Raw genomic sequence first — 26,342 nt, 5'->3', positions numbered from 1 at the left:
CCTACCAGCTGTAATTCAGAACACAAACATTAAAATTGAAACAGAATTTAATATCACATCCAGGTAAAGCAAAAGGGAATACAAGTCCATCAAAGGCTTACTAATTCCATATTAGGTCTAAAGAATGGTTGAGGATTTAGGAACATTATTACACAGAGTTTGGGAAGGGTCTATATGGAAATCCTGAGCCTTACCATTAGAGATAAGTAATTTTAAATTGAGAAAGATTTATCTTAAAATGCTAGGTACTGAAAGGAAGTGTGGACAAAACAAAATAACAACAACAAAAAGGAAAAACAACCCAAGAAAGCAAAATTACTATTCTGCTGACTCCATACATGCTGCAGAATGAGACACTCTCCAATTAGCTTCTGTAGATAGTCTCATCTCAGACAATTAGAGCTAGTTGCACAAAAATTGTCTCATTCAGAACATGCTTTGAGAGGGTTTACAAGGTCCCAACGGAGCTTCCAAACTTGCTTTGTTTTCCTAATTGAAAACTTAGAAGGTAATAACCTCTCCTCAATTCACAGGAAGCCGGAAACCCTAGGATACAAAGCAGTTTCCAAAGAAATTTAAAATAAAATCATGTATCATTAAAAATTGAACAAAACAAACCAAGCACGTCTCCCAAAGAAAGCAAAAACATGCCTTTGAAACAAACAGTAAGTCACCACTGTTCATCACGGAGCAGCATGTCAGTTAGAGTGGCAGAATGAAGGCGCAAGTTGCCAAATTGAACTAATTTATGTTCTGAATTAAAATTAAACACCCTCAATGTTGTAGGCCACTTCTATTCACCAGCATTCCTAGGGTTTGTTATGATCCGTTTTGAGAGACATGGAGACATTGAGCAGCTGCTTTGGCTAATGCCTTACTCCTTCCAGCCACCCTTCCATGCAGGAGTCCTTTTGTGTATCTGCTCTTCCTTCATGGAATGACCTACATATGTACAGACATGGCAAAATCTCTCAAAGATAAGAAGGAGGAAAAAGCTGCACAATTCCTATTATAACAAAGTAACTGAAAATTTGCCCTTTGGAGCTAAAGAAGAAGTGCCATCTCAAGATTCACTTTCCAGTGTAGTCTCAGTGCTTTCAGCTTCAGCTATTACAATTTCAGCAGGGGATTATACACAATAACCATGAATGGTCAGGTCACCCTGGCAACTAAAAATAAAGCTTTAATTCCTCCTTTTCAGAGAAATGTAAACTCTAATGAAACTATTCATTTCATGTAAGTTAAAATTATTCATTTGCTTATATAACAATTGGTCAAATAATGCTATGTGTAAAGCCTCAGTAATGAACTTAAACTATATAGAGATCATTCCTCAAGGAGTTTCTGGTATCAGAGAAGAGTTATGACATGCATGTACATTGCCACAGGAAAATAGAGAGTGCTGTGATGAGATTTGTCAGTGTTCTTAAATCCAGAAATGAAATACAAAGATGTACTGAGTACTGATTATGCAATGACTCTTTTAAGCATAGCGATTATAAAAGATATATATATATACACATACATATATGTATACATATAAAAACGGATAAAGATGTTTTTATACTCAATGAGCTTATACTATTTAGTTAGGTAAATAAAACATAGATATTTTTAAAATGCAGCGATCATATATTCTTATTGTTTTTGAATCCTCAGCAACTGGCATATAGGAAAGCCGCAATAAAAGTGTGTTTTGTGAATTAATAGTTAACTGTGTGTATATTTGAGTGGATACATGTGCATATGTGTGTATGCATGTAGGTATACCACAATTTAGCACTACCTACTAAAAGAAACTTGACATCTTAAAAAAATAAAAAGCTTCTCCCTGTGTTAACCTGAAGTTCTTCACTGAGATTATCAAGGCAAGACCCATTGATCCAATACTTCATTATAGGCACAAGGGTAGAAGACATTTGAAAGAACCCAACAGTGGACCCAAACGCAGATTTTTATTTCAGATGTACAATTTGTCAGTCGGAATCCACACTGCAAAAGATACATCATTTTGAAAACCCAAAAATGTATCTGACCAGGAAAAATATAGACTAGAAATATAACATTAGCTACTAGTTCTCAACAGAATTTTTAACTTAATAAAAGCAGCTGGAATTACCTTCCATCTCCCTCTCTTCACTGTACAATCACCTGCTAGTTTTTATTACTTCCAGTTTTTACTAGCAATCAAATCCATCTCTCTTTCTTTTATTCCTGCTGTTACTGGCTCAGTTCATGACTTTCTTACCTGGACTACTGGCCTCATTTCCCACTCTCTTGTCTTAGAGCTCTTTCCAATCTATCTGGTCAGGTTATTCCTACTAAGCTCTGCTTCAATTTCTTCAATGGTTCCTGACTTCCTAGAGCATAATATTAGCATTTCTTGTCATGTCATACAAAGTCCTTGTGATATGGCTCCCATCTATCTTTTTCCACCTTTTCTCCTGACACTCCCTCATCACTTATTCTGTACTGTGCCCTGATATAGATGTATTCCATCCATATCAAACTATTTTATGTAAAAGCTACTCTAATATGCCACTGTGATTGACAGAATAATGACTCTCCAAAGATGTCCATATCTTAATTCCTAGAACCTGTGACTGTTGAGTGGCAAAAGGAACCTAGAAGTTATGATTAAGTTAAGGATCATGAGATGGAGAGATTATTCTGGATTAAAGTGGTGGGCCCAATGTAATCACAAGGGTATTTACAGGAGGGAGGCAGGAAAGTCAGAGTCAGAGAAGGAGATGTGACAGTAGAAGTAAAGGTTACAGAGACTGGAAGATGCTATGCTGATGATTTTGAGTTCAGGAAGGAGCAACAAGACAAGTAATACAGGTGGTTTCTAGAAGCTGGGAACAGCAAGAAAACAGATTCTTCCCTGGAGCCTCCTAAAGGAATGTATCCCTGCTGATACCTGGATTTTAGAACTTCTGACCTTCATCACCATAAGATAATAAATTTGTGTTGTTTTAAGACACTAAATTTGTGGTGATCTGTTACAGCTACAATAGGAAAGTAATATACTATACATGTATGATATCTCATATCACTTATTTTTTGCAAGGTATTTAATAGCAGAGGTGGTAGATTGTTCATCTTTTTTAATCCCCCAGAGAATTCAGTCCAGTTGCTTGTTTACAGTATGTTTTGTCTGAAAACATTTGCTAAATACAAAGAATAAATTAGAACTGACTAGTGAATATGAAAGGACAATGCCTATAGCACCACCAGTTCCAAAGACATGACAGATACATGGATTTTATAAAGTAAAAAGGCATGCAGTTACAAAAATGAGCACTCCATATGTTTCTAAAAAAATCAGCAAAGTTATGAGGAAATTATATAAACAATTTTCAGGATATGATTCATAGGTATAGAAAACTAAGAATGATCAAATTAATAAAGATAAATCATATTGCCTTGGTTTCTATTAATAAAATTTTCCACAAGTTTGTTTTTTAAATAAAGAATACAAAAGGCAAGTTTCTACAAACAAATATCTAAATATTTTAACCTTTTTTATGCCCAGGCATAGCTGATGTGAATCAATGTTATCAAGCACTTGGTATATACTAGGAATTCAATAAATGCTTGTTAACATTGGTGTACACAACCTGTTACTTTGTCCTTTAAGAAGAAGTAGGTTCCATGCATAAAATCCTAAAAGAAACACACGTAATCAAGTACAGTTGTACATATTTTAGATGAGTGCTCATAACAGGAAAAATATTCTTATCAAAGTTTGAAAACATTGGTAGCATGCTAATATTTTCGTGTGTGGGGGGTGTATTATATGCCTTTCGTTTGAAAAAGCATTTATAACTGTTAAGACCCTTTGAAAATTTTTCACTTTAAAAAAACAAAACATTGCCGACCAATAATTTCTCTTGGTCTTCATTCTTTGGGACATGCAGATAAAAGTAACTGCTTTTTCAAGGTAACTTTGCCTGATGACTAGTGCTTTCCATTTAGCTTGATTCTACCTAGGCCCTCCCATCTCCTATTCCAAGGCCCGTCCAATAGACCAGCAGGAAAACCTAAGTCGTGAAGCACATATCTATCCACACAAGATCTTCACTTCCATATTCTTCTCAGCAGCTCTTATTTATAATAGTGAGCAACTAAAATCTTTAATGACTTTTTCTCCTTTCGACACCTGAATTATTAAAATGACAAGACCTTAATGACAGCAATGTATTAAAAGAGGATTTTTAATAAGTCTATAATATCAATGCACTTGTCAAAATAATTTGAATTCTGGTAATATAGGGCTACAAATGGACATGATGCTAAGATCATAAAAATATGATATTTTTATCTCCTTACAAGATCTCAATGAACATTTCTATTATAAAAATGTAGCAAAATATAGGAGAAATATATATATACTCTTTATAAAACCTAAGGCAATAAATCAGGGCAAATAAATGTTTGAACAGTATTAAGATCAAGTAAAATAATCACTGAGCAATAATTCATCAGAAGTTTTCTTCCCATGTTTATTTCTCCCTGTGTTCTGTGTTTATTACCGCATTTTCATCAATCCTAAAAAGCCACAAGATGGCATTGGAGAGTACAATTGCTTTATAGAACATATTTATAGAAAAAATTGGAAGAATCCTCTTTTCAGATAGTTGCATTTTTTCTGATATGACAATATATTTCAGAAAAATATTAATGCACCAGAGTATGAAAATCTTTCTTCATCATTGATAAGAATAATTTTTCTTTACTATTTACAACATAATATTTGGAATACAAAATAAGTGGAATATGCATTAAGAACTTAAAGTAAGATGCCAATGGCAGTACTTTATTGAGCTCAAGGTAGCAAAACTAATTTGGAAATATTTTAGTACAGTTAGTAAAACATAAATGACAATTGAATAGTGTTGAGAATACTCACAAGAGGCTCACTGACATTTTTTGAAGAAATATTTATATATAACCCTCAGAGATTTTAAAACTTGGCAAAGTTATTCACTGTCATCGCCTTAAGGCAACATTTCCCATGCAAGGTGTCTTGCATAGATGTCTTAAGAGACCATAACTCTACAAAAAGAAATTTGCCTTAAATAAGCAAAAATAGACTAAAACATGGTTTGGTATTTGAAACTGACAAACCAAATTTTACTTAATCACATCACCACATGCAAGAAGTATCTTATTTTTAATTTGGCTTTCTAATGATATACTGTGTGCTATTTAAAAAGAAATAAAAACTAATTTTTTTTTTCTCTTAACAGAACCTTTGTTTTAAGCTAATAACATCCTCCACTCTGTAGTACTGACTCAAACTGTATAGCACAAAGTTAAATGTAGCTAACAATGGGCCTCAGGTACTCTGGTCACAAACTCTGCCTTTTTAAACGTGTGATCAATTTGCAAACATGTAAAATAAGTTACAGAAAAAAGTGTCAGGTATATACTTAGTATGCATTGAAAGTGCTCAATAAATATTTATGAAAGGAACAAAAAGATGAACTATTATTTGTATGGACGATGTTGTAGTGCAAAACTTTATGAAAAAGGAAACCAAAGATATGACAGCTTCAGTTAGGGACATGTTCCCAATCAACAAGCCTCGTTAGCAGCTGCATTGAAACCCAAGTGTTTTAATTTCCACTGCTGTGGGTATTATAAGGTAGGTGCAAAACTAATTGCGGTTTTTGCCATTGAAAGTAATGGCAAAAATTGCAATTACTTTTGCACCAACCTAATATAATACTCATCAGATTAATGTAAGCCACTTCTGAGATACTAACTAAAAAGATGTAATTTTTGTGATCATCACTGTGGATGAAAGTTGGAGTGTAAATATTAGCTGTCTGTAGACCTTTCCTGGAACTTACGATACTTAACATGAAGATTAACCATGGAAAATTATAATACACTTGTAAGCTATCTTCCATATCTGTATTTATGAAATGAAAAAACGAAAATTAAATCAGTATCACCTTTCCTTCAGGAGGTTTATCTATGGCAAAACATGTTTTAATTCTTGGTAAAAGAAGTTTTTGATTGGAAAAAAAAGAAGTTTTTGATTGGAAAAAAATGTTATCTATACTATTATATCTGTACTAATGTACAATTCTTTTCATTAGCATGGATGACCACAAGTTTTATACTCGTTTTACCTAAATAGAAAAAGCATAATTTCTAAAGAGTTAAACAAACTTTAAAAAGTAAAATCCCTGGCCAGGTGTGGTGGCTCACGCCTGTAATCCCAGCACTTTGGGAGGCCAAGGGGGGGGGGGGGCGGATTACGAGGTCAGGAGTTCGAGACCAACCTGGCCAACATGGTGAAACCCTGTCTCTACAAAGAATACAAAAATTAGCTGGGCATGGTGGCGGGTGCCTGTAATCTCAGCTACTCAGGAGGCTGAGGTAGGAGAATCATTTGAACTCTGGAGGTGGAGGTTGCAGTGAGCCGAGGTCACACCATTGCACTCCAGCCTGGGTGACAGGGCGAGACTCTGTCTCAAAATAAATAAATAAATAAATAAATAAATAAATAAAATCCCTTTAATATGCAAAGGCCCTTTAATATACTGATTTTGTACAATATATACTTTTTTAAACCTGACATCAACTTCTTTCAGACTCCCTTGTCTCTCCACCCCTACATTTTCCTGAATCTTGATTTAATGACGTATTTTCAGTTATCTGACACAACTTTCCAAAGAATGTAACATGATCATTCTTTCATTTTGAAACTTTCTCCACTCTTGGTTTGCAGGAACCAAAACAAGTAAGGTCTCTTTCTTCCTCCCTTAGCTTTCCCTTAGTCTCTTTCCCTGACTGGCTGCTCTTTCTCTGCCAGCCTCTTCAGGGCTAGTGTTCCACAGAATCCTTGATCCTCTCCCTTTCCCTTTTCTTTTCCTCTTCTCTCTCTGCATGTTTTCCCTGGATAATCTCATTCCATCATGTTGCTCTCAATATGAGGACAATTTCAAAATCCATACCTCTTGCTTTGACATTTGCAGTGTGAACAGTGGTCCCCCAAAAGATATGTCCACCAAGACCTGTGCATATGAATTTATTTGGATAAAGAATCTTTGTGGATGTAATTAAGGTTACAGATCTCAAAATGAGATCATGCTGGATTTTCCCAGTGAATCCTAAATCCAATGACGGGTGTCCTTATAAGAGAAAAACAGAAGGAGATTAAAGACACAGAGGAGAAGGCCATGTGAAGATGGTAGCAGCTACAACCCAAGGAAAACTAAAGCCACCAGAAGGTGGAAGAGGCAAGGAAGTTTTCTGTCACAGAGCCTTCAAAAGAAGTGTAGCCCTGCTTATACTTTGATTTCGGGCTTCTGGCCTCCAGAACTGTGAGACGATAAATTTTATTGTTTTAAGTCACCCAGTTTGTGACAATTTGTTACAGAAGCCACAGGAAACTAGTACAATTCCAGACCAATAAATCCATTAGCTCAATATTTCCAGTGACTACCACAGCTTGTATGTTCTGAATTGACTTCATTCCATCCACTCTCCCCGCAAAAATTGCCATTGATCTTCTCTCTGTAATTGGCGACACCATCAATATAACTTCTCCTCGAATTATTTCACAATTCATCTCCAAACACTCACTAGATCCTATATATTCTTCAGAAATTTATTTTCAGTGCCTTTGATTGCTTTTCAGGCCCTCAGTATATGTAAATACGATTTTTATTGAGTCCCTTACTGGTCATTCTGGAATCCCACCCTAGTCTTTTCTACAGGGAGTGTTACATGTCAAACACCAGGTTTGACCATGCCATTTTCATGTATGATCCTACATAGTTTGATTGTGTGTCTTCCCTTCTCTGCAAAGGCAGCTTTACTGATGGACTCACAAATGTGTGTAACACCATCATACACAAAGCAAGAAGTTTCATCTTTATGGTGTAGAGAAGACACCACAATGAACAGATCTATCAAATCAGAGGCCCAACCACCCAGACTGAATTTTCTACTAAAGGGATTTGCAAAGTTATTAAATATCTCAGCCAAAATATTTTGTTCTCAAGATAAAATCCAAAATTCCTTGCAAGATATTCAAAACCCTTCATATTCTATCCTCAATCAACATTTGGGGCTTCATCTTAGTCACAAAGACCTTACTATTTTCCTTCAATAAGTAGTCATTTCAAGTTTCTGTGCTTTGGGGACCTTTAATATGATGGATGGTATCCCAATCCTCTCATTACAGAATGTTTTTCTTTACCTCTTTCTTGATAACCTCTCACATCTAATTGATCATCTATTTCAATTGACTCTAACTTTAAAATTGCTCTCTCTTCTGTCTTCACTATTCTCACTGCTATTACTTTACGTCTGGAAATCATTTTCAGGTCAGGTATTACTTTGTTGAAAGGAACACAGACGCCTTTAGCCTACCACAAAGAAAAGGGGGTATTTTTGAAAGTATATGTGTGGAGTGCAGATTAATCTTAAAATGTTCTTAAGATCCAAAGCATCACTAGTATCAGTTTCCTCTTTCTCTTTCCACATTTCTCATCCTTCCTTTCCCTCTGCCCTGTTTTCTTTCCCTTTTCTTCTTTTGCTACAAACCCCCTGCACCTTTTATCATGCACCATGGATTGCATAGGCCCTTCAGCAAAAGTTTTCAACTTCCCTGTTCTTTTCTCTTCCATTCCCATCTGGCTCCTGGCTGACAATTCTTGCTCTAGTCTTCAATGCATTCAATAGACAGTTTGTTTGAATTGGCTAATTGCCAGTTGCAGTAAGCTAAATAATGTTCTCTAGAAAGATGTCTACTGCCTCATCCCTGAAGCATATGACTATGTTATATTACATGGCAAAAGGTACGTTTCCAATTTGATTAAATTCATGATTTTAAGATGAAATGATTGTCCTGGGTTATCTGAGGATGCCCAATATAATAATGAAGATCCTTATAAGGGAAAGAGAGAGGTAGAAGGGTCAGAGTCAGAGGAGATGTGATGATAAAGAACCTCAAGAACTGTAAGATAATAAATTTGTGTTGCTTTAAGTCACTATATTTGTAGCAATTTGTTAAAACATCAGTAAGATACTGATACACCAGTGTCCCTAATTTCCAAGCCACCTTATGGATCACGTGCAAGCCTATAGTTGACCACCAGTGGATCAGGGGTTAATCCTCTGGTCCTAGCAGTGAATGCCTGTATGCTATCTCTACAATAAACATTGATATGGTTTGGCTGTGTCCCCACCCAAATCTCATCTTGAATTGTAACTCCCACAATTCCCACCTGTCATGGGAGGAATCTGGTGGGACGTGATGGAATTATGGGGGTGGGTCTTTCCTGCACTGTTCTTGTGACAGTGAATGAGTCACATGAGATCTGATGGTTTTAAAAATGGGAATTTCCCTACACAAGCTCTCTTTTTGCCTGCTGCCATCCATGTAAGATGTGACATACTCCTTGCCTTCCGCCACGATTGTGAGGCTTCCCCAGCCATGTGGAACTGTAAGTCCAATTAAACCTTTTTTTCTTCTTGGTCTCAGGTATGTCCTTATCAGCAGCATGAAAACAGGCTAACACAGTAAATTGGTACCAGGAGTAGGGCATTGCTGAAAAGATACTGGAAAATGCAGAAGCGACTTTGGAACTGGGTAACAGGCAGAGGTTGGAACAGTTTGGAGGATTCAGAAGAAGACAGGAAAATGTGGGAAAGTTTAGAACTTCCTAGAGACTTGCTGAATGACTTTGACAAAAATGCTGATAGTGATATGAACAATAAGGTCCGGGCTGAGGCGTTCTGAGATGGAGACGAGGAACTTGTTGGGAACTGGAGCAAAGATGACTCTTGTTATGTTTTAGCAAAGAGACTGGCAGCATTTTGCCCCTGCCCTAGAGATTTGTAGAACTTTGAACTTGAGAGAGATGATTTAGGGTATCTAGCGGAAGAAATTTCTAAGCAGCAAAGTGTTCAAGAGGTGACTTGGGTGCTGTTAAAGGCATTCAGTTTTATGAGGGAAGCAGAGCATAAAAGTTTGGAAAATTTGCAGCCTGACAATGTGATAGAAAAGAAAATCCCATTTTTTGAGGAGAAATTCAAGCTGGCTGCAGAAATTTGCATAAGTAATGAGGAACCGAATGTTAATCCCCAAGACAGTGGGGAAAATGTCTCCAGGGTATGGCAGAGGTTTTCATAGCAGTCCCCCACCATCATAGGCCCAGAGGTTTAGGAGGAAAATGTGATTTCATGGGCTGGGCCCAGGGTCCTCCTGCTGTGTGCAGTCTAGGGACCTGGTGCCCTATGTCCCAGCTGCTCCAGCTGTGGCTGAAAGGGGCCAACACAGAGCTCAGGCTGTTGCTTCAGAGGGTACAAGCCCCAAGCCTTGGTGGCTTCCACATGGTGTTGAGCCTGGCAGTGCACGGAAGTCAAGAATTGAAGTTTGGTGACCTCTACCTAGATTTCAGAAAATGTATGGAAATGCCTGGATGCCCAGGCAGAAGTTTGGTGTAAGGGTGGGGCTCTCATGGAGAATCATTGCTAGGGCAATGCAGAAGAGAAATGTGGGGCCAGAGCCCCCACACAGAGTCCCTACTGGGGCACTGCCTAGTGGAGCTGTAAGAAGGGGGCCACCATCCTCAAGACTCCAGAATGGTAGACCCACCGACAGCTTGCATTGTGTGCCTGGAAAAGCCAAAGACACTCAACACTAGCCCGTGAAAGCAGCTGGGAGGGAGGTTGTACCCTGCAAAGCCACGGGGGTAGAGCTGTCAAGACCATGGGAACCCACCTCTTGCATCAGCATGACCCAGATGAGCAAGACATGGGTCAAAAGAGATCATTTTGAAGCTTTAAGATTTGACTGCCCTGCTAGATTTTGGACTTGCATGGGGCCTGTAGTCCCTTTGTTTTGGCCAATTTCTCCCATTTGGAATGCCTGTATTTACCCAATGCTTGTACCCCTATTGTATCTAGGAAGTAACTAACTTGTTTTTGATTTTACAGGCTCATAGGCCGAAGGGACTTGACTTGTCTCAAATGAGACATTGGACTGTGGACTTCTGAGTTAATGCTGAAATGAGTGAAGACTTTGGGGGACTGTTGTGATGGCATGACTGGTTTTGAAATGTGAGGACATGAAATCTGGGAGGGGCCGGGGTGGAATGATATGGTTTGGTTGTGTCCCCACCCAACTCTCACCTTAAACTGTAACTCCCACAATTCCCACCTGTCATGGGAGGAACCCAGTGTGAGGTGATTAAATTATGGGGGCAGATCTTTCCTGCACTGTTCTCATGATAGTGAATGAGTCTTACAAGATCTGATGGTTTTAAAAATGGGAATTTCCCTGCACAAGCTCTCTTTTTGCCTGCTGCCATCCATGTAAGACATGACTTGCTTCTCCTTGCCTTCCGCCATGATTGTGAGGCTTCCCCAGCCATATGGAAAGCCCAATTAAACCTCTTTATTTTATAAATTGCCCAGTCTCAGGTATGTCTTTATCAGCAGCATGAAAATGGACTAATACGAACATCATTTCTCTAACAAACTTATATTGCCTACCATTTGCCAGCTTCTATACTGCTTCCCTCTATTCCTCACCTCTCCCATCAAATATATAGAACAATATATTATTTTGTACCCTCATAATACAGTACCACACTTATATACTTATAATACTTTGAATATTATTACTTATTATAAGCAATAATAAGTAATAAGTTGGAATACAAGTTAATAAGTTGGAATACTAATACAACTAATAATAATAATATTCCAAGTTAATTAGTTTGAATTCCAAGTTAATAAGTTGGATTAACTTGGAATACTATACTTATTAACTTGGAATATTCTCCTCCTCATTGAAGTCTTAGTCAACTTGGAAGATTCATTCATACTGCCTTTTATCCTTAACTCACCATGAAGCAGGCATCATTTTCCACAATTGGTATTCATCTGTGCCAACTCTATATAAAATTATACTGACAACTAAAACTGAATGGGTAAGTTTGTGGGGAAATTCATAGGTATAACAGAATATAGGTATAACAGAACATAGATATAACTAAACAAAGATATTGGCTAATTTTATTTTGTTTGTTAGGTGCAAGTTCCATTTTTATTAGACTTATTATTTTATTTAAGGACATAACTTCAAAGGAATATTAAAATTACTCTAGATCTAATTTCAAAATTTGTAAAAATTACAATAAATAGGAGAATTTTTTTTCCTGAGAAAAAATTAAAGTGCATTTTTTTTAACTTCAAAAGGTAAAGAAACAAAGTCCCAGAAGTTTGGTCTTATAAGCTACCCCAAAGGAAAATAAGGAGAAACACCTTATCTTTTTTGACATGTTTGACAAACTGAGAATAAACACATGGTAACATAATAAAAGGCAGATGCTGGGGGACTAGGTTGTCTCTTAATCATGTGAAATTAAGCTCATTGACTTACAGGAATGCTCAAGAGAGCAGCTGCACATAAATCACATTGACATGAGATGGAAGTACCCCCACTAGACTTTTTCATTCCTATTCAGTTAAATCTCACTTTCTTTACACAGTAGTATAATTTCTTTTACTTAAATGAATATCCATACATAACAACACAAAAATTAGAACTGAAACTGTGTCTTTGGTTATTTGACTACTCTTACCTTTTATAAATTATTTGGGCCTAGAGTCACAAGTTTAGGAAAACCTTTTGAGGCTTGCCTTCCTCTTGCTGTCTAGAAGAATTGCATCTAAATAATTTACACTAACAGGTGTCCCCTGTCAGGTTCTAGAATGAAGAGAAGACCAACTCCTTTTGGTAACCCTTTTACTCTCTAATAGCTGGATGCTTTAGGGAGCTTTTATATAGATGAAATTCCTCCTAAAATAACGTGCTTTTTGGTAATGCAGCCACTTACTCTTCTCCATATGGTCTAATAACTGTGAATACTTTTTTCCTATACTGAAGTCACTTGCTTATTTATCCTGTATTAGTAATCATGAGCTACAGCCTTTTCATAATGGCCATTATGGAACAATACCATTAAATTCAAAATTCTGCACAATGACATTAGTACTTCTTTAAAGCGGCACTAAACGTAGTAGAATTCCAATAGAAAAATACTCGAAGAATCATTTTCCTTACCCTTTAACAGATTTTGAACTGCATTTCAAGCCCATGAAAACACTCCCCATTTGTAAAGGTTCATTGTCTTCATCTAAACCCTTATTATGTCCTAGATATTGCTTATTCCGGGTTATATCTTTTGCTTCAGTAGTCTCACATTATACATTACACTGATTGCTCTTTAAGAAAAAAAAAATCATTTTTCTTAAATGCCTCTATTTAATTTTACCTTTATCTTTCTAATATCGTTTTGGTCCTGTAGCATCCTCACTGATGTAACTCTGATTATTAAAACCACTCACTCAACCATTCATGCAGTCATTAATTCATTAAGACATTTCCTTGAACCCTGACTCTGAAACAGCATATTTGGCACTGTAGAGATTATAAGCATACATTAATCATGGTCCTTGCACTCACCATCTTATATTCTGAGGATGTTTTTGAGAGAAAAACATCATGGAACCCCTTCTCTTACCCAATTTCTACATCCAGACCCCTCTAGCTTCATTTTTCTTCAGTATCCCAAATTTTTCAGGCAAATTACAACTCACACTTTAGTCCCCGCAAAGTGCTATAGTCATACTTTGTCCATAACAGTCCTTCAACTATTTATACTATTTCCCTGCTCCCAAATCTTACAGCAGATTTTCTTATACACCATTTTAAAATGTATATATTTAAGAATGGCTATTATTAACAAAGACTATGCTAACCTCTTTGAATGGCCTTGTAAAGATAGAATATTTCAAATACTTCAACCATGCAGACAAAGTAATAATAATATTTTTATAGTTTGAAAAGTCCTACCAAGACACAGTGGGAATATGAAAATAAATTATTTTTATTTGCAGATAAATATACTAGCAGAGAAGAAGGAAGGGAGGAAGAAAGGAAGGAAGGAAAGAACAAAAAGGGAAAGAAGGGAGGAAGGAATGAAGAAAGGGGCCAACAAACAAGAAGAATGTAAAGCTAAATTTCCTCAACTGGTTGAGATACAAAGATTCTCCAAGCAAGCGTTTGCTTTACATGTGGGGGATTTTTTTTCAGAATTCTAAAAATGACAGCAACTGAGATGTTTACTTACAGAACTGCTATAATACTTCACATGCTTGACGGGGATTGGTAATATTGGTCATCTTAGCCTCTTTCATCAAGTGCTACTTATAAAAACTAAAAAAATTGGTATGAAATTGTCCCAGGATAAAATCTATTGTGTAACGAATGCTGAATATGTGCTTCCATAGATATTAAAAGTCTTCATTCTAAATGTAGGCACAACTTTAGGACTTTACCTGAGAGACCAGATATAGTCCTTAGTTGTCATACATATTGTACATATCTGAAGTGATATTTAAAACAAAATGTTATAAAGTTGCATTTTAATATTTCAATCAAGAATGTTATAATGATATAATTGCCTTATTTTATATATATATATATATATATATATTTTTTTTTTTTTTTTTTGAGATGGAGTCTTGCTCTGTCGCCCAGGCTGGAGTGCAGTGGCGTGATCTCGGCTCACTGCGAGCTCCACCTCCCGGGTTCACGCCATTCTCCTGCCTCAGCCTCCCAAGTAGCTAGGACTACAGGCACCCGCCACCACGCCTGGCTAATTTTTTTGTATTTTTAGTAGAGACGGGGTTTCACTGTGTTAGCCAGGATGGTCTCGATCTCCTGACCTCGTGATCTGCCCGCCTCGGCCTCCCAAAGTGCTGGGATTACAGGCGTGAGCCACCGCGCCCGGCCTGCCTTATTATATTTAATCTGTTCCTTAAATTAACAGCGATGCGACTGTAAGCCAATGTGACAAAAATAATGCATTTCCAGCTTGTGTAATAAGACCTCCTATTGCTTTCAAATTAGTTCTGTTAATGAGAAAACAATATCTACTTTTATGGAATGACCATATGTGTTAATCTAAAGTAAACACTCTACAAAATTAACATGCCATTAAAAATCAATATTTCTCTGTGTAATATAATATTGTATATGTTCCTAATTATTAAAATATCTAGTTCTGGTTTTCTAGTGGTCACAGTGAACTAAAAATAATATTCTAGTAAAAGACACATGAAAAGCATTGGGTTTTGAGTCATGTTTATTGACCTTTCAAAAAGATGAATAAAATAAAGAATCAAAAGAGAATTAAATGATAAGACAAAAGAAGAAAGATAAGAAGTCCTCTTGGTTAATACGTAAAATCAAACATCAAAAATTGATTTTTATCCCCTGGCCATGGTGCTGCTGGTTTTATAGGTTGGGCTGGGTATGAAGATTGAGCTATTAATCTTTTAAGGAAAAGATGCCAACTACACTCCTCTTCTACTTGATGTATGGAGATGAGTAATGACACTATTCAGTAAGCTACATATCTGCTTCCTTCAAACAAAGGTGCCACAGGAACAGACATCAGCTGAAATAAGTCCAAGCTATGAAAGTATGTGGATAGAATAATATTATTCCTTCCCAAAGTGCACACTTAATATCCAAAAATCAAACAAACAAACAAGCCTCCATCCATCTGGATCTTAATATAGACACTAGGGGAAGGTATGTTAATTCACATCATATAGAAAAGTAAACAAATCAGGCATGCTACAAAATCCCAGTACCTGCCTTGTCATTTTTACATTATAATATAGAAAACACATTTGGTTTAGAAGGTATTATATAATTACGTGACAACTGCATTCATAAACTGAAGAGAGAAAGGTCTCAGAACTTCTGCTTAGCTTAGCACAGCATCTTATTACCATTCTTCTCAAATAATTACAAAATTAAAATAAAACTGAATTTGAGACAGATTCTTGAGTTTTCTCAGGTCTTTAGAGCAGATAATTTTTACAACAATGATGTTTTCTAGAATAGAAATTTACATTAAAATCACTTAATATAGATTTTTGAGACATTTTAATATTTGCATTTATATTAAATTTGCATTTTCCAACTGCCCCATGTTTCTAGCTCTGCTCTCATGCTTCTCAAACACACAAAGTAAGTCCCAGTTTGATAAAATTTCTTGCCCCCAAATTAGAGGTTATATAGAATGGACCTATCACCATTACTTTATGATTAAAAAGGAGTAACATTTCTATTTGAATAAATAAATCATAGATCTGACATACACAGAAAGAACTGAAAAAAAAAACAGATTTTATATAATTAGTGGTAATAACAAGAAAAATAAAGTTTTAAAGAATTAATCAATATTTCTATTTTGGATGAACTATTGTCATTTTGTTATAATACTTACACAAATGAGTGTTTCTCTTATATATAGCTACTATCTCAAAAACCTATCTTAAGTGATTTTAATGTAAATTTCTATTCCAGAAAACATCAGTGTTGTAAAAATTATCAGCTTTCATCACTATTTACCCCCCTTTCTACCTACTCTAACTCTCTTGGTTATGCTCAATTGTACTTGAGCATAGTACAATTGAAGAAATCAAGATATATGTTATTTCCCATTAACCCATTTGAATTACATAAACCACAACATCATAATCCTGCCCTAGGGTTTTATCTCATTCAAAAGATCCACTGAGAAGAAGAGATGAAATAATGTGTAGACATAACAACAGTATTTTTTTCACGTTGCCTATAACCACATCAATGGCAGATACAACAGCTGTATAATAACCAAATATGCTAGAACCAACAGTCTCAGTATTTTTTTTTAACTTTCAACCGTGCACCAAACCTTTGTCCATGCACAATGCCCTCCCCAGTTTCCCTCCAGACTTTATCCCCAGGAGGGGCTCACGAGAGCAGAGCTGCTCCCTATTTCCCCTGCATGTGGGCTTTTTCATTATATCATCAAAGTGAGTTTGAAGCCTTTTAACCTCATGGTTAAGATGGTTGCTTCACAGCCCCATCTCAACCCTTTCATTCCCTTTCCTTTCTGAACTCCAAAGATGCTTTTGTCCATGCAATTGCTTATATCACAACACTGCAACCTCTTGTACATTATCTCATCTTCTTTTTCCCACAGGCTCTCTGGAACTAACAGACAATACATTCTAATTCTAGCAACAAAACACAATACCCTTCATCTTCCTTCATACCTAAAAGCTATAACTTCAAAAATTATGTGACTCCACATAGTGTGAGCATGGCAAGGCTTTATATTATTAGTGACTTACTAGACAAGATACAACTTCACATTGATAATGGTATTTATTCAATTGTCCCATACAATTGAACTATCAACAGTCCACTACAAACCAAGATGCCTGATAACATGTAAAGTTTTTCATAAATGCCAACATTAATCTATTTAGTAGTTCCTTTCATTACCATCCTACTTTACCTCTATATTTCCTATTAAAATATTAGTGCTTCCTCATGACATTTTCTTCAATAACACTAGTATTTTCTTTATATACTTCCAAGCAATTCATCAAATCAGCTGGAGTACAACCCTGAAAAGAATCTTCCCTAAGTATAGCTGACATCAAAATGGTAACAATAAAAGTTAACATCAAAGATACAATAATATTTCCATGCAAAAAATTAAATAACACTGTTTATATAAGAATACTTAAAATCCTACCACAAAATGAAATCTAAATACAAGGCTTTGCTATTGAATCCATGCCAATTCATAGTAATCAACAAAATAAGCCACATTCTTTTGAATCCACTCTCACTTTCCTAATTCCCTATGAGTGTGCTCCACCTATTTACTCATAATATCTACAATATCTCCACAATATTGATAACTGATCATTCTCAACTTTTCCACAAATGGCACATGTGTAAATGTAGCACTATCACTTTAAGCTATAAAAACACATAAAAAATAGAGGAATACTGCTTACCGGAGCCTCTTTTGGTCACAACCTTCAAACTCTGAGTAAAAGTAGCGTATAAGAGAATCAAGTGTGGAATCGGAGCTTTCATCTTCCAGCTCTTAAAGGCTGTTCCCTAAAGCAAAGATTAAAAAGAAGAAAAACATACATGTTTTAAAAATAGATAGCAATATTATAAGAGTTTCATAACTTTGATCAAACATGAGTGGTGCAATGAATTACACGAAAGGAAAGAATATAACCAGGATTTCTATTATATTTTCCCATATGTTGTGGTTCCTAAGTTAAATCGAAACCGGTAATACCAAAATTATGCCTCCATAGCCCTCACCCCCAAAATGCTTTAAAATCTTATGTTCACTTGAGGTTTTGGATTTTTTATTTAAACGCCCTAGTTGTATTTAAATAAGTGGAAACAATCCCGTCAAAAGAATTATTTCACTAACAATTTATCTTAATAAAAATCATCCAAACTGACATTTTTAACATTCCATGCTGCAATAGAATGTGGTTTTATTCAGTGTCATTCTTTCCAATAGAGATTAAATCATAAACTGTATGCCTCAAAATATTTAATCGTGATTTTATAATTTTCTTTCAAAAACCTCTAAAAGATATTTTAAGATAATTTTAAGACTTTTGTTTTTATTAAAAGAATGTATACTCTGGCCAGGCACAGTGGCTCATGACTGTAATCTCAGCACTTTGGGAGGCTGAAGCGGGTAGATCCCTTGAGCCCAGGAGTTTGAGACCAGCCTGGGCAACATGGCAAAACCCCCATCACTACAAAAAAAAAAAAAAAAATAGCTGGGCGTGGTGGAGTGCACCTGTAGGCCCAGCTACTTGGGAGGCTGATGTAGGAGGATGGCTTGAGCCTGGGAGGTCAAGGCTGCAGTGAGCTGAGATTGTGTCACTGTACTACAGCCTAAGCAACAAAGGAAGAAGAAGAAAGAAGAAAGAAGAAGAAGAAACAACACTCAACGAAACTACCAAAAAATCATTTCTTTCTATTATAAGGCTTGCAGAGGAATATAAGAAGGGACACTAACCTAGTGTGTTTGGATTTCTAAAGGAGAAATATTTCATTTGAAATTAAATAAACGAACATTGTCTTCCTCAGAAAATCATCCTTCTGTGTCTCAGCTTTATTGAGGTATAATTCACAAAGTTGGATATGTTTAAAATGTACAATGTGTTTTGATATGCATATATATTGTGAAATGATTACCACTATAAAGTTAGCTAACACATACTTCAACTGATACTGTTGTTATATTTTTGTGTGTGGTAAGACTTAAGATCTACTCTCAAAAAATTTTAAGTATACAATGTAGTATTATTAATTATAGTCAACATGCTGTACATTAGATCCCCAGAATGTACTCATTGTATATCTGCAAGTTTGTACCCTCTGACCAACATCTCCCCATTTTTCCCCATCCTGTCCCAGCCCTTGGCCACCACCATTCTACTCTCTGCTTCTTTTCTTTTTGTATAAGACTGAGATAGTGGAGCTGAAAGACCGACTTTCAAAAAGTGGGAAATCAGAACACAGTTCAAATATATTGTAAACTTATGACAGGACACCTTTCTTTGCAAGACACTTGAGGACTGATCAATCCAGCTCTCAATCACTATAACTTTAATAAAGATGAGAATGCCAAAACTATCACATTTTGGGTTCTCCCAGAGCCTCATTCAGATACTTCTGAATGGTTTTAATTGATTAATTTACTCATATTAATAAGTCTGTTAAAACACATTTTAATTCACAAAACAAAAGCAAAATCCATTCACCTGTGGCAAGGTGTCACCATCACCATTTTATTCAGAAAATCAGTGAATTTGTAATAGCATGGAAAATAATCTATTTTAATGGCGGCACCTTTAAGGGATGACAATCTGTTTAAGTTTTCTATCCAAAGACCTTAAGTTTACATAAAGACATAAATGAAACCTAATCCAAAGAGCTGATTCATCAGACACATCTGATGAACTGCCACATTAAAGTACAAATCTGAGTCATGCATTCCTAAAACCCGAATCCCATTTCCCAGCCACCACACTAACTGGAGCTGCAGGAAATCTTCAAGTTGACACCTTCAGCCTTCAGGTTAGCTGTGAGAATCAGTTCTTCTCTGTGTAAGTTTAATCAGCACTGCCCAAGAAACTCCAGGACCCAACTATACACTGCAAGACCTTTCAGCTCAACTATCTTATTACTTTACTCCTGTTCAAAATACTATTTCCTTACTCATTTCATTTCTATAAAGCATATAGGCTAGTTTGCAATTCTATTTCTTAAAATTAATATGTGTGGAAAGCATCAATTTGGTAATATCAATATCCTTAACTGAATCTCTTGAAACTTTGTGTATTAGGGAACACAAAAAGAAATCCATAGAATTTCACAGACTTAACATCTTGGTCAATCTATAATAATCTTTACAAACTTCTTTGAAGAAGTTTATTGTGTCTTAAATTGCAAAACAGATTAAATATATCTAGCCATAGACATCCAAGTTTTGCTATCCTTGTTGCATAATCAAAATTTGCACCCAGAAATAGCAATACAAACTGTACATAATCATTTAGTGAGGTTCTCACATATTTTCTTATTGCTTATACTATTGGTGAACTAATTTCAAGAGGCCTCAATTTCTGGATAAATGGACCTGAAACCAGTTGCCTGTTTCCTGTCAATACCATTCACCATTTGGCTTCACATAAACCACTATTAAACCTTATGCAGAATGAGCATATCACAATGGTTAAGAGCAGAAAGTCTATATATCCCAGCTTTGCCACCTATCAACTGTGATTTGGAACAAATAACCTCTCTGTGACTAGTTTCTTCATTTGCAAAGTATTATAATAGTACATATAGCATAGTGCTTAGAACAGCACTGGCACATTGAAAGAACAACAAATCAAAGCTTCCAGGATTTTTGTTTGTTTTTGAGACAGAGTCTCTCTCTGTCGTTCAGGCTCGAGTGCAGTGGCACGATCTCGGCTCACTGCAACCGCTGCCTCCTGGGTTCAAATGACTCTCCTCTTTCAGCCTCCCAAGTAGCTGGGATTACAGGCGCCCGCCACCACACTCGGCTAATTTTTGTATTTTTAGTAGAGATGGGGTTTCACTATGTTGGGCAGGCTGGCTCGAACTCCTGACCTCAGGTGATCTGCCTGCCTTGGCCTCCCAAAGTGCTGGGATTACAGGCAAAGCTTCTGCTTTTATTGTTGTTATTGCAGTTAATTGTTATTACTTTTATTATTATTGTAAGTACTACCAATTAATTCATACTACTAATATTCACATCCTTTCCCTATCAAGTTTTCTGTGTATCCCAGTTTTCTACTTGACTGGAAGGCCTTGAAGGGTAAATGTGAGTTTTATGCAACTTTTAATTTCCAGTGCTCAATGAATACTAGCTGGAAAAAAATAAATGAATGGAAGACTGGATATGGTTGCTATTATATGCAGTTCAATTTTGATATTTAAACCCATCATTTGATAAACCCTTATTGAGCATACACTAGTTACAAGATGTTTTGCTATGATGTAGTGGGGACACAAAGACAATGCAATGGAGTCTAATCAAAAAGGCTCACAAACCAATAAAGGAAACAAATGCTTACCTATTTAATTAGACTGGCCCTGTTAAAACTTTCATGTAGTTTATTAAAATATTAGCCAGGAGCTTAGTAGAGAGATGGAAGATAACACAACACTGTAACTGTAGCTGAAGTTAAGAACATGTATTAGGAAAAACAAGAAGGAAGTACAGATAAAGAAGAGAAGAAGGCTCACATTATCCACCCTGGGGCTTACAAATATTTATAGGACAGGCAAAATGAATCAAGAGGGAGAAAAAGTGAGAAAAGCAAGCCACAGAGGGAGTGTGAATCAGAAAATACTGGGGAAAATAAGCAAGCAAGGATATTTAAGGATACAATCAGGAGAGTTTGTGTATTGTGAGAATAAAAAAAGACATCTGGGCCAGGGTTGGTGGCTCACGCCTGTAATCCTAACATTTTGGGAGGTCAAGGCAGGAGGATCACTTGAGCCCAGGAGTTCAAGACCAGTCTGTGCACCACAGTAAGACCAGCATCTCTACAAAAAAATTTAAAAATTAGCCAGGTGTGGTAGCACATGCTGTAGTCCCAGGTACTGGGGAGGCTGAGGCGGGTGGATCACTTAAGCCCCAGAGGTTGAGGCTGGAGTGAGCAGTGATTATTTCACTACACTCTAGCCTGGGCAACAGAGTGAGATCCTGTCTCGAAATAAAAAAGACAACTGGTATCAGAGTTAAGATGCTAATGACCAGTCTTTTCATTACACAAATAGGAGTATAAGTGGGCATAATCAAAAGAGTCCAAGGTGGAAACTAGGTTTCATCTGCTTGTTTTTGAATGTTTTTCAAAAACAACATTCAAAACAAGCAACAATGTGTTTTGAATGTGGATGTGGAATCCACAATTCAGGGTAGAGAAGTTGAGGATTAACTGGGGAATTCTGGATGACATATGTAAACTGAGGCAAAAGAGAGTCAGAGGAAAGAAGAGAATCTAGAAGGAAGAGATATTAGTATGGGGAAGTTGAGACTCCTTTTATAGGTAGAAAATAAAGTACAAATGGGTGAATATAAAGGTAAATTTGGAAGTGAAAGGGAGGGAAGCTGCACTCATTTGTTTTATTCTTAACTATAAAGCAGGGAGAATACGCTTTAGAATCAGAAAAACCTGGATTATTGGCCTTACTGTATGTTAAGGTAAGCAAGTTACTTCATCTTTATAAGCCCCAGTTTTCTCATCTACAAAGCATGGACATAAGTATCTGCCATATTTATTTCAGTTTTTACCTACTTTTCCTCAACATGTTGAGGTAGCAAATACCTACTTCAAAGTTTCATAAGCCTTAAATAAAATACTTGTCTTTATGGTGACTATTAGTGTTTAACAATGACATTTAATTATAGACATTTTCTAATGCTAGCTCTTTTCTTATGCCTTCTTTCCACTCCTGGCTTGTATGTAGTAATTACCTATGCTAAAAAAATGATTCACTATATTTTACTTAATATTTAAAGTTTTGCCATTACTATATTCAAGATTAAAGCAACCATTTTTCACTCTAATCAAAAATTGAAGTATCCATTTGTGCCTGACACGGATAAAGTATTTTTCCAAGAGTTCAATTTACACAAAGCGATGCATGTTATGAGATAGATTTCCTGTGGAGAGGATAAACAGAAGCTCTTAGATACTCTGCAACCATAAGTTACTAAAAGGCACAATATTTACAATTAGTCACAGGGAAACTTGTGTCTAAATCATAAGCTTTGGCTACTACCTTGAGGAAATTAAACACAAATTATAAAGTTATGTATACATTTGTTTTTTTAATTATGGAGTACCTATCATGATGCAGATGCTGTTCTAAATACTGAGGTACAAAATGATTAGGAAATGGTCACTGTGGCAAGGATTACATGGAAGAGAGACATGGAAATCAACAATTTTAGCAAAGGGATACATGTTATGAGAGACGACTTCTCAAGAATCCATGGAAAGTGCTCAGTGCAGCCTGGATAGGTCATGAAAACATTCACAGAAGAGGGTGGCATTGGGCTGACTTTGGAAGCAGAAGAGGGAGTTCATTAATGACTAAGGTAGAAAGGGTTAAATAAATGGTGGGCAAGAGATTACAGGTAGAGTAGGACAGAAAGAGTGCATGGTCCATTTGGAAAACCGCTGACGAAAATAAAGCTAAATACTTGACAATCTATTCAATATGAGTTGGGGAGTAGGGAGGGGGATACATTTAGATCATCGAAAACAAGTTTTAGGTCACCAAGATAATTTTTTTCTAAATTGGCCTTGACAAAACTCTGTGGGAATTTTGCTTGTTTGTTTTCTTTTTAACACAATTCTAAACAGAAGACCATTTATTCCTATAGCGCTTCTCTGACAAGAAAATGTTGACCTTCCAAATCTTACAACCAAGCTTCTAAACTGATCTCCAAAAGCTAATTCACAATATGACTAAAAAACCAAAGTTATCAATAAAAATCTGAAGTCATACACTTCTTGGCAGATTACCCTACAAGGTGATGAAGAATACTATACGCAGCAGTCAAATAATCTTATCCAAAATGCATCTGTGCCTTATTTAAATATTGTCCCGAGAATTAAACACTGTGAAGTTCACTGTGGAGCAATCTAACATAAAATGCTGTGGAATGTCTTGCAAACCTATAGACTACTGGAGCAGTAAGCGCAGTTACTATGGGATAATTGGCACACCTACTGGGTGGCACCAGGTAAAGCTGAAAAGTTGTACAGGAATCTGGTAAGGAAAGGGTTGGTTTGACTCTCAAGATGTCCTGACTATATGCTTCAGGAGGTTAAAAACCAATAGTGCTTAAAGAACAGACTGTCAAAACCGGTTTTGTATTACAAAGAGTTGATGAAACTTCCCTCTAATCTATTAAGAAAAAAAAGAGCAATGATATAAACAAAATTAGAACTGAAGAAGTTATAAAATATACAATGACATAAAATATTTAGAACACTGAATTTTACTAAATTTGTAAATTTTACAGAATGGATGATTGGGGATAAAAATAACTAAAATTCATTAAACAGAAGAAAATTATGAGTAAACCCAAAACCATTTAAAATCTCAAAATGCTATTAAAGTATAAACTCCAAAAATGTTAATTGAAGAAAACAATACAGATGAGTACTTCCAAACTTTCAAGAAACAGAGTTTGGTCCAAGGAATAGAAAATCATGGTTATGGCTATAAAAATATAGAAAACCTTTTTCTTTTTAAACTGACGAAGTGCTTTAAACTAATATAAAGAATGAGGGCAAGGATAGTTAATGTTACTATTTTCATTTAGCTTTGATCTGGAATTCCTAGGCAGTGACTGTAAATATTAGAAAAAGAGAAAAGCAAAATTTTTATTAGTAGTAGGGCATGGTGACAAAAAGTTAGAAAACTTTATTCCATTATAAATTCATCCAAATAATATGCTCCAGGATTAAAATATTGACTACTTTATCAATTTTGGCACAAAATGTCAAATTTTTCCAAAATGGGAATATGCACTTCTAGTCAAAATTCAAATGGAATATTTATTGTGTTTTTTAGAACATAAAAATATAAATTTTATAAGGAAAGTTAAAAGTCAAATATAAATTAGCAAACATATTTCCAACATACACATCAATAGGCTAGTGCCCATATAATATAAAGAATGCTTACAAATCTATTGGGAAAATTAGCAAAGGGAATGAATATAGAAAATGAACAAATCAAGTGAATAGGTAATACCTAGAAGACATACAGTCACTAAATATTACAATCATAAAACTGATAGTAAATAAAAGCATATACTAAAATAATTTGTCAAATAAAAATAAAATTTTCTCACACAAAAATGCCATGATTGTAATTTTGTATATTCATACATATATAATTATAGAGAAAGGAAAAGAGTAATCAAAGTTATTTAAATGATAATTTATTATGTCGATATGGATATAGTAAAACAAGTATGCTGATAATCTGATGATGGGAGTGAATATTAGTACAGTTTTACTGGAAAGCAATTTCTCAATATATAGTCTTTAAAATACTTAACCACTGGGAATCAATCATCCTGCTTCTAAAAATCCATCTGTAAGTGGTAAAAATTCTGAGATGGGCCCCAAGACTTCCACTCCCTTGGGTCCACACCCTGTAGAATTGTCTTCTTTTAAGTTTGGGTGGGGCCTATAAATATGATAGATATCATGCCCATGATTAGGTTATATTATATAACAAAGATAGAAGGATTTTGTAGGTGTGATTAAGGCCACTAATCAGGTGCCTTTAAGTTAATCAAAAGGGAAATTATCCTGGTTGGGCCCAGCCTAATCAGGTGGTCTTTTAAAAAAGGTTCTAGAGGTTAGAGATAGAAAAGGTTAGAGGAAAGAAGTAGCAGAGATTATTTCCTTTTGGCTTTCAACAAGAAAGTGCCATGTCATGGAGACAGCCATGTGACAGGGAATGGCCATCAACCTCTAGGAGCTGAGGGACTCAGTTCTAAAACCACAAAAAAAAAATAAAAATAAAAATAAAAATAAAGAAAAAAAACCCTGAAGTTTGCAAAAAACCATAAGAGCTTGGAAGAGGACTTCAAGTCTCAGATAAGACCTAAGACCCAGATGACATCTTGATTTCACACTTGTGAGACCCTGAACTGAGTCAGCTAACCTGTGCCCAGATTCCTGACCCACAGAAACTACATGATAATATATTTGTATAGTTTCAAGCTGCTAAGTTTTTGGTAATTTGTTATGTAAAAATAGGTAAATAATATACCACCTTAAATATTCATTAATCCAGACAGATTTATGTAAAGAGATAATTATTATATTTTCTATTGACT

General features: G+C 35.7%; 1 protein-coding gene across 1 annotated transcript in view; it reads right to left on the bottom strand.

The window, feature by feature from the left end:
* IL1RAPL1 (interleukin 1 receptor accessory protein like 1) overlaps positions 1–26,342 on the bottom strand; it is a 1,371,738-nt gene that overhangs the window by 1,150,986 nt on the left and 194,410 nt on the right. Inside the window, exon 2 of the mRNA XM_008959191.5 lies at positions 17,911–18,016. Coding sequence (XP_008957439.2) covers positions 17,911–17,992 — 82 coding nt within the window. The 5' untranslated portion in view covers positions 17,993–18,016. The remainder of the gene's footprint in view (positions 1–17,910; positions 18,017–26,342) is intronic.

The sequence above is a fragment of the Pan paniscus genome, chromosome X (assembly GCF_029289425.2).
Source record: "Pan paniscus chromosome X, NHGRI_mPanPan1-v2.0_pri, whole genome shotgun sequence".
Lineage (NCBI taxonomy): Eukaryota > Metazoa > Chordata > Mammalia > Primates > Hominidae > Pan > Pan paniscus.
Note: the sequence above shows the minus strand (reverse complement) of the source record. Positions and strands in the feature narration are given on the sequence as shown.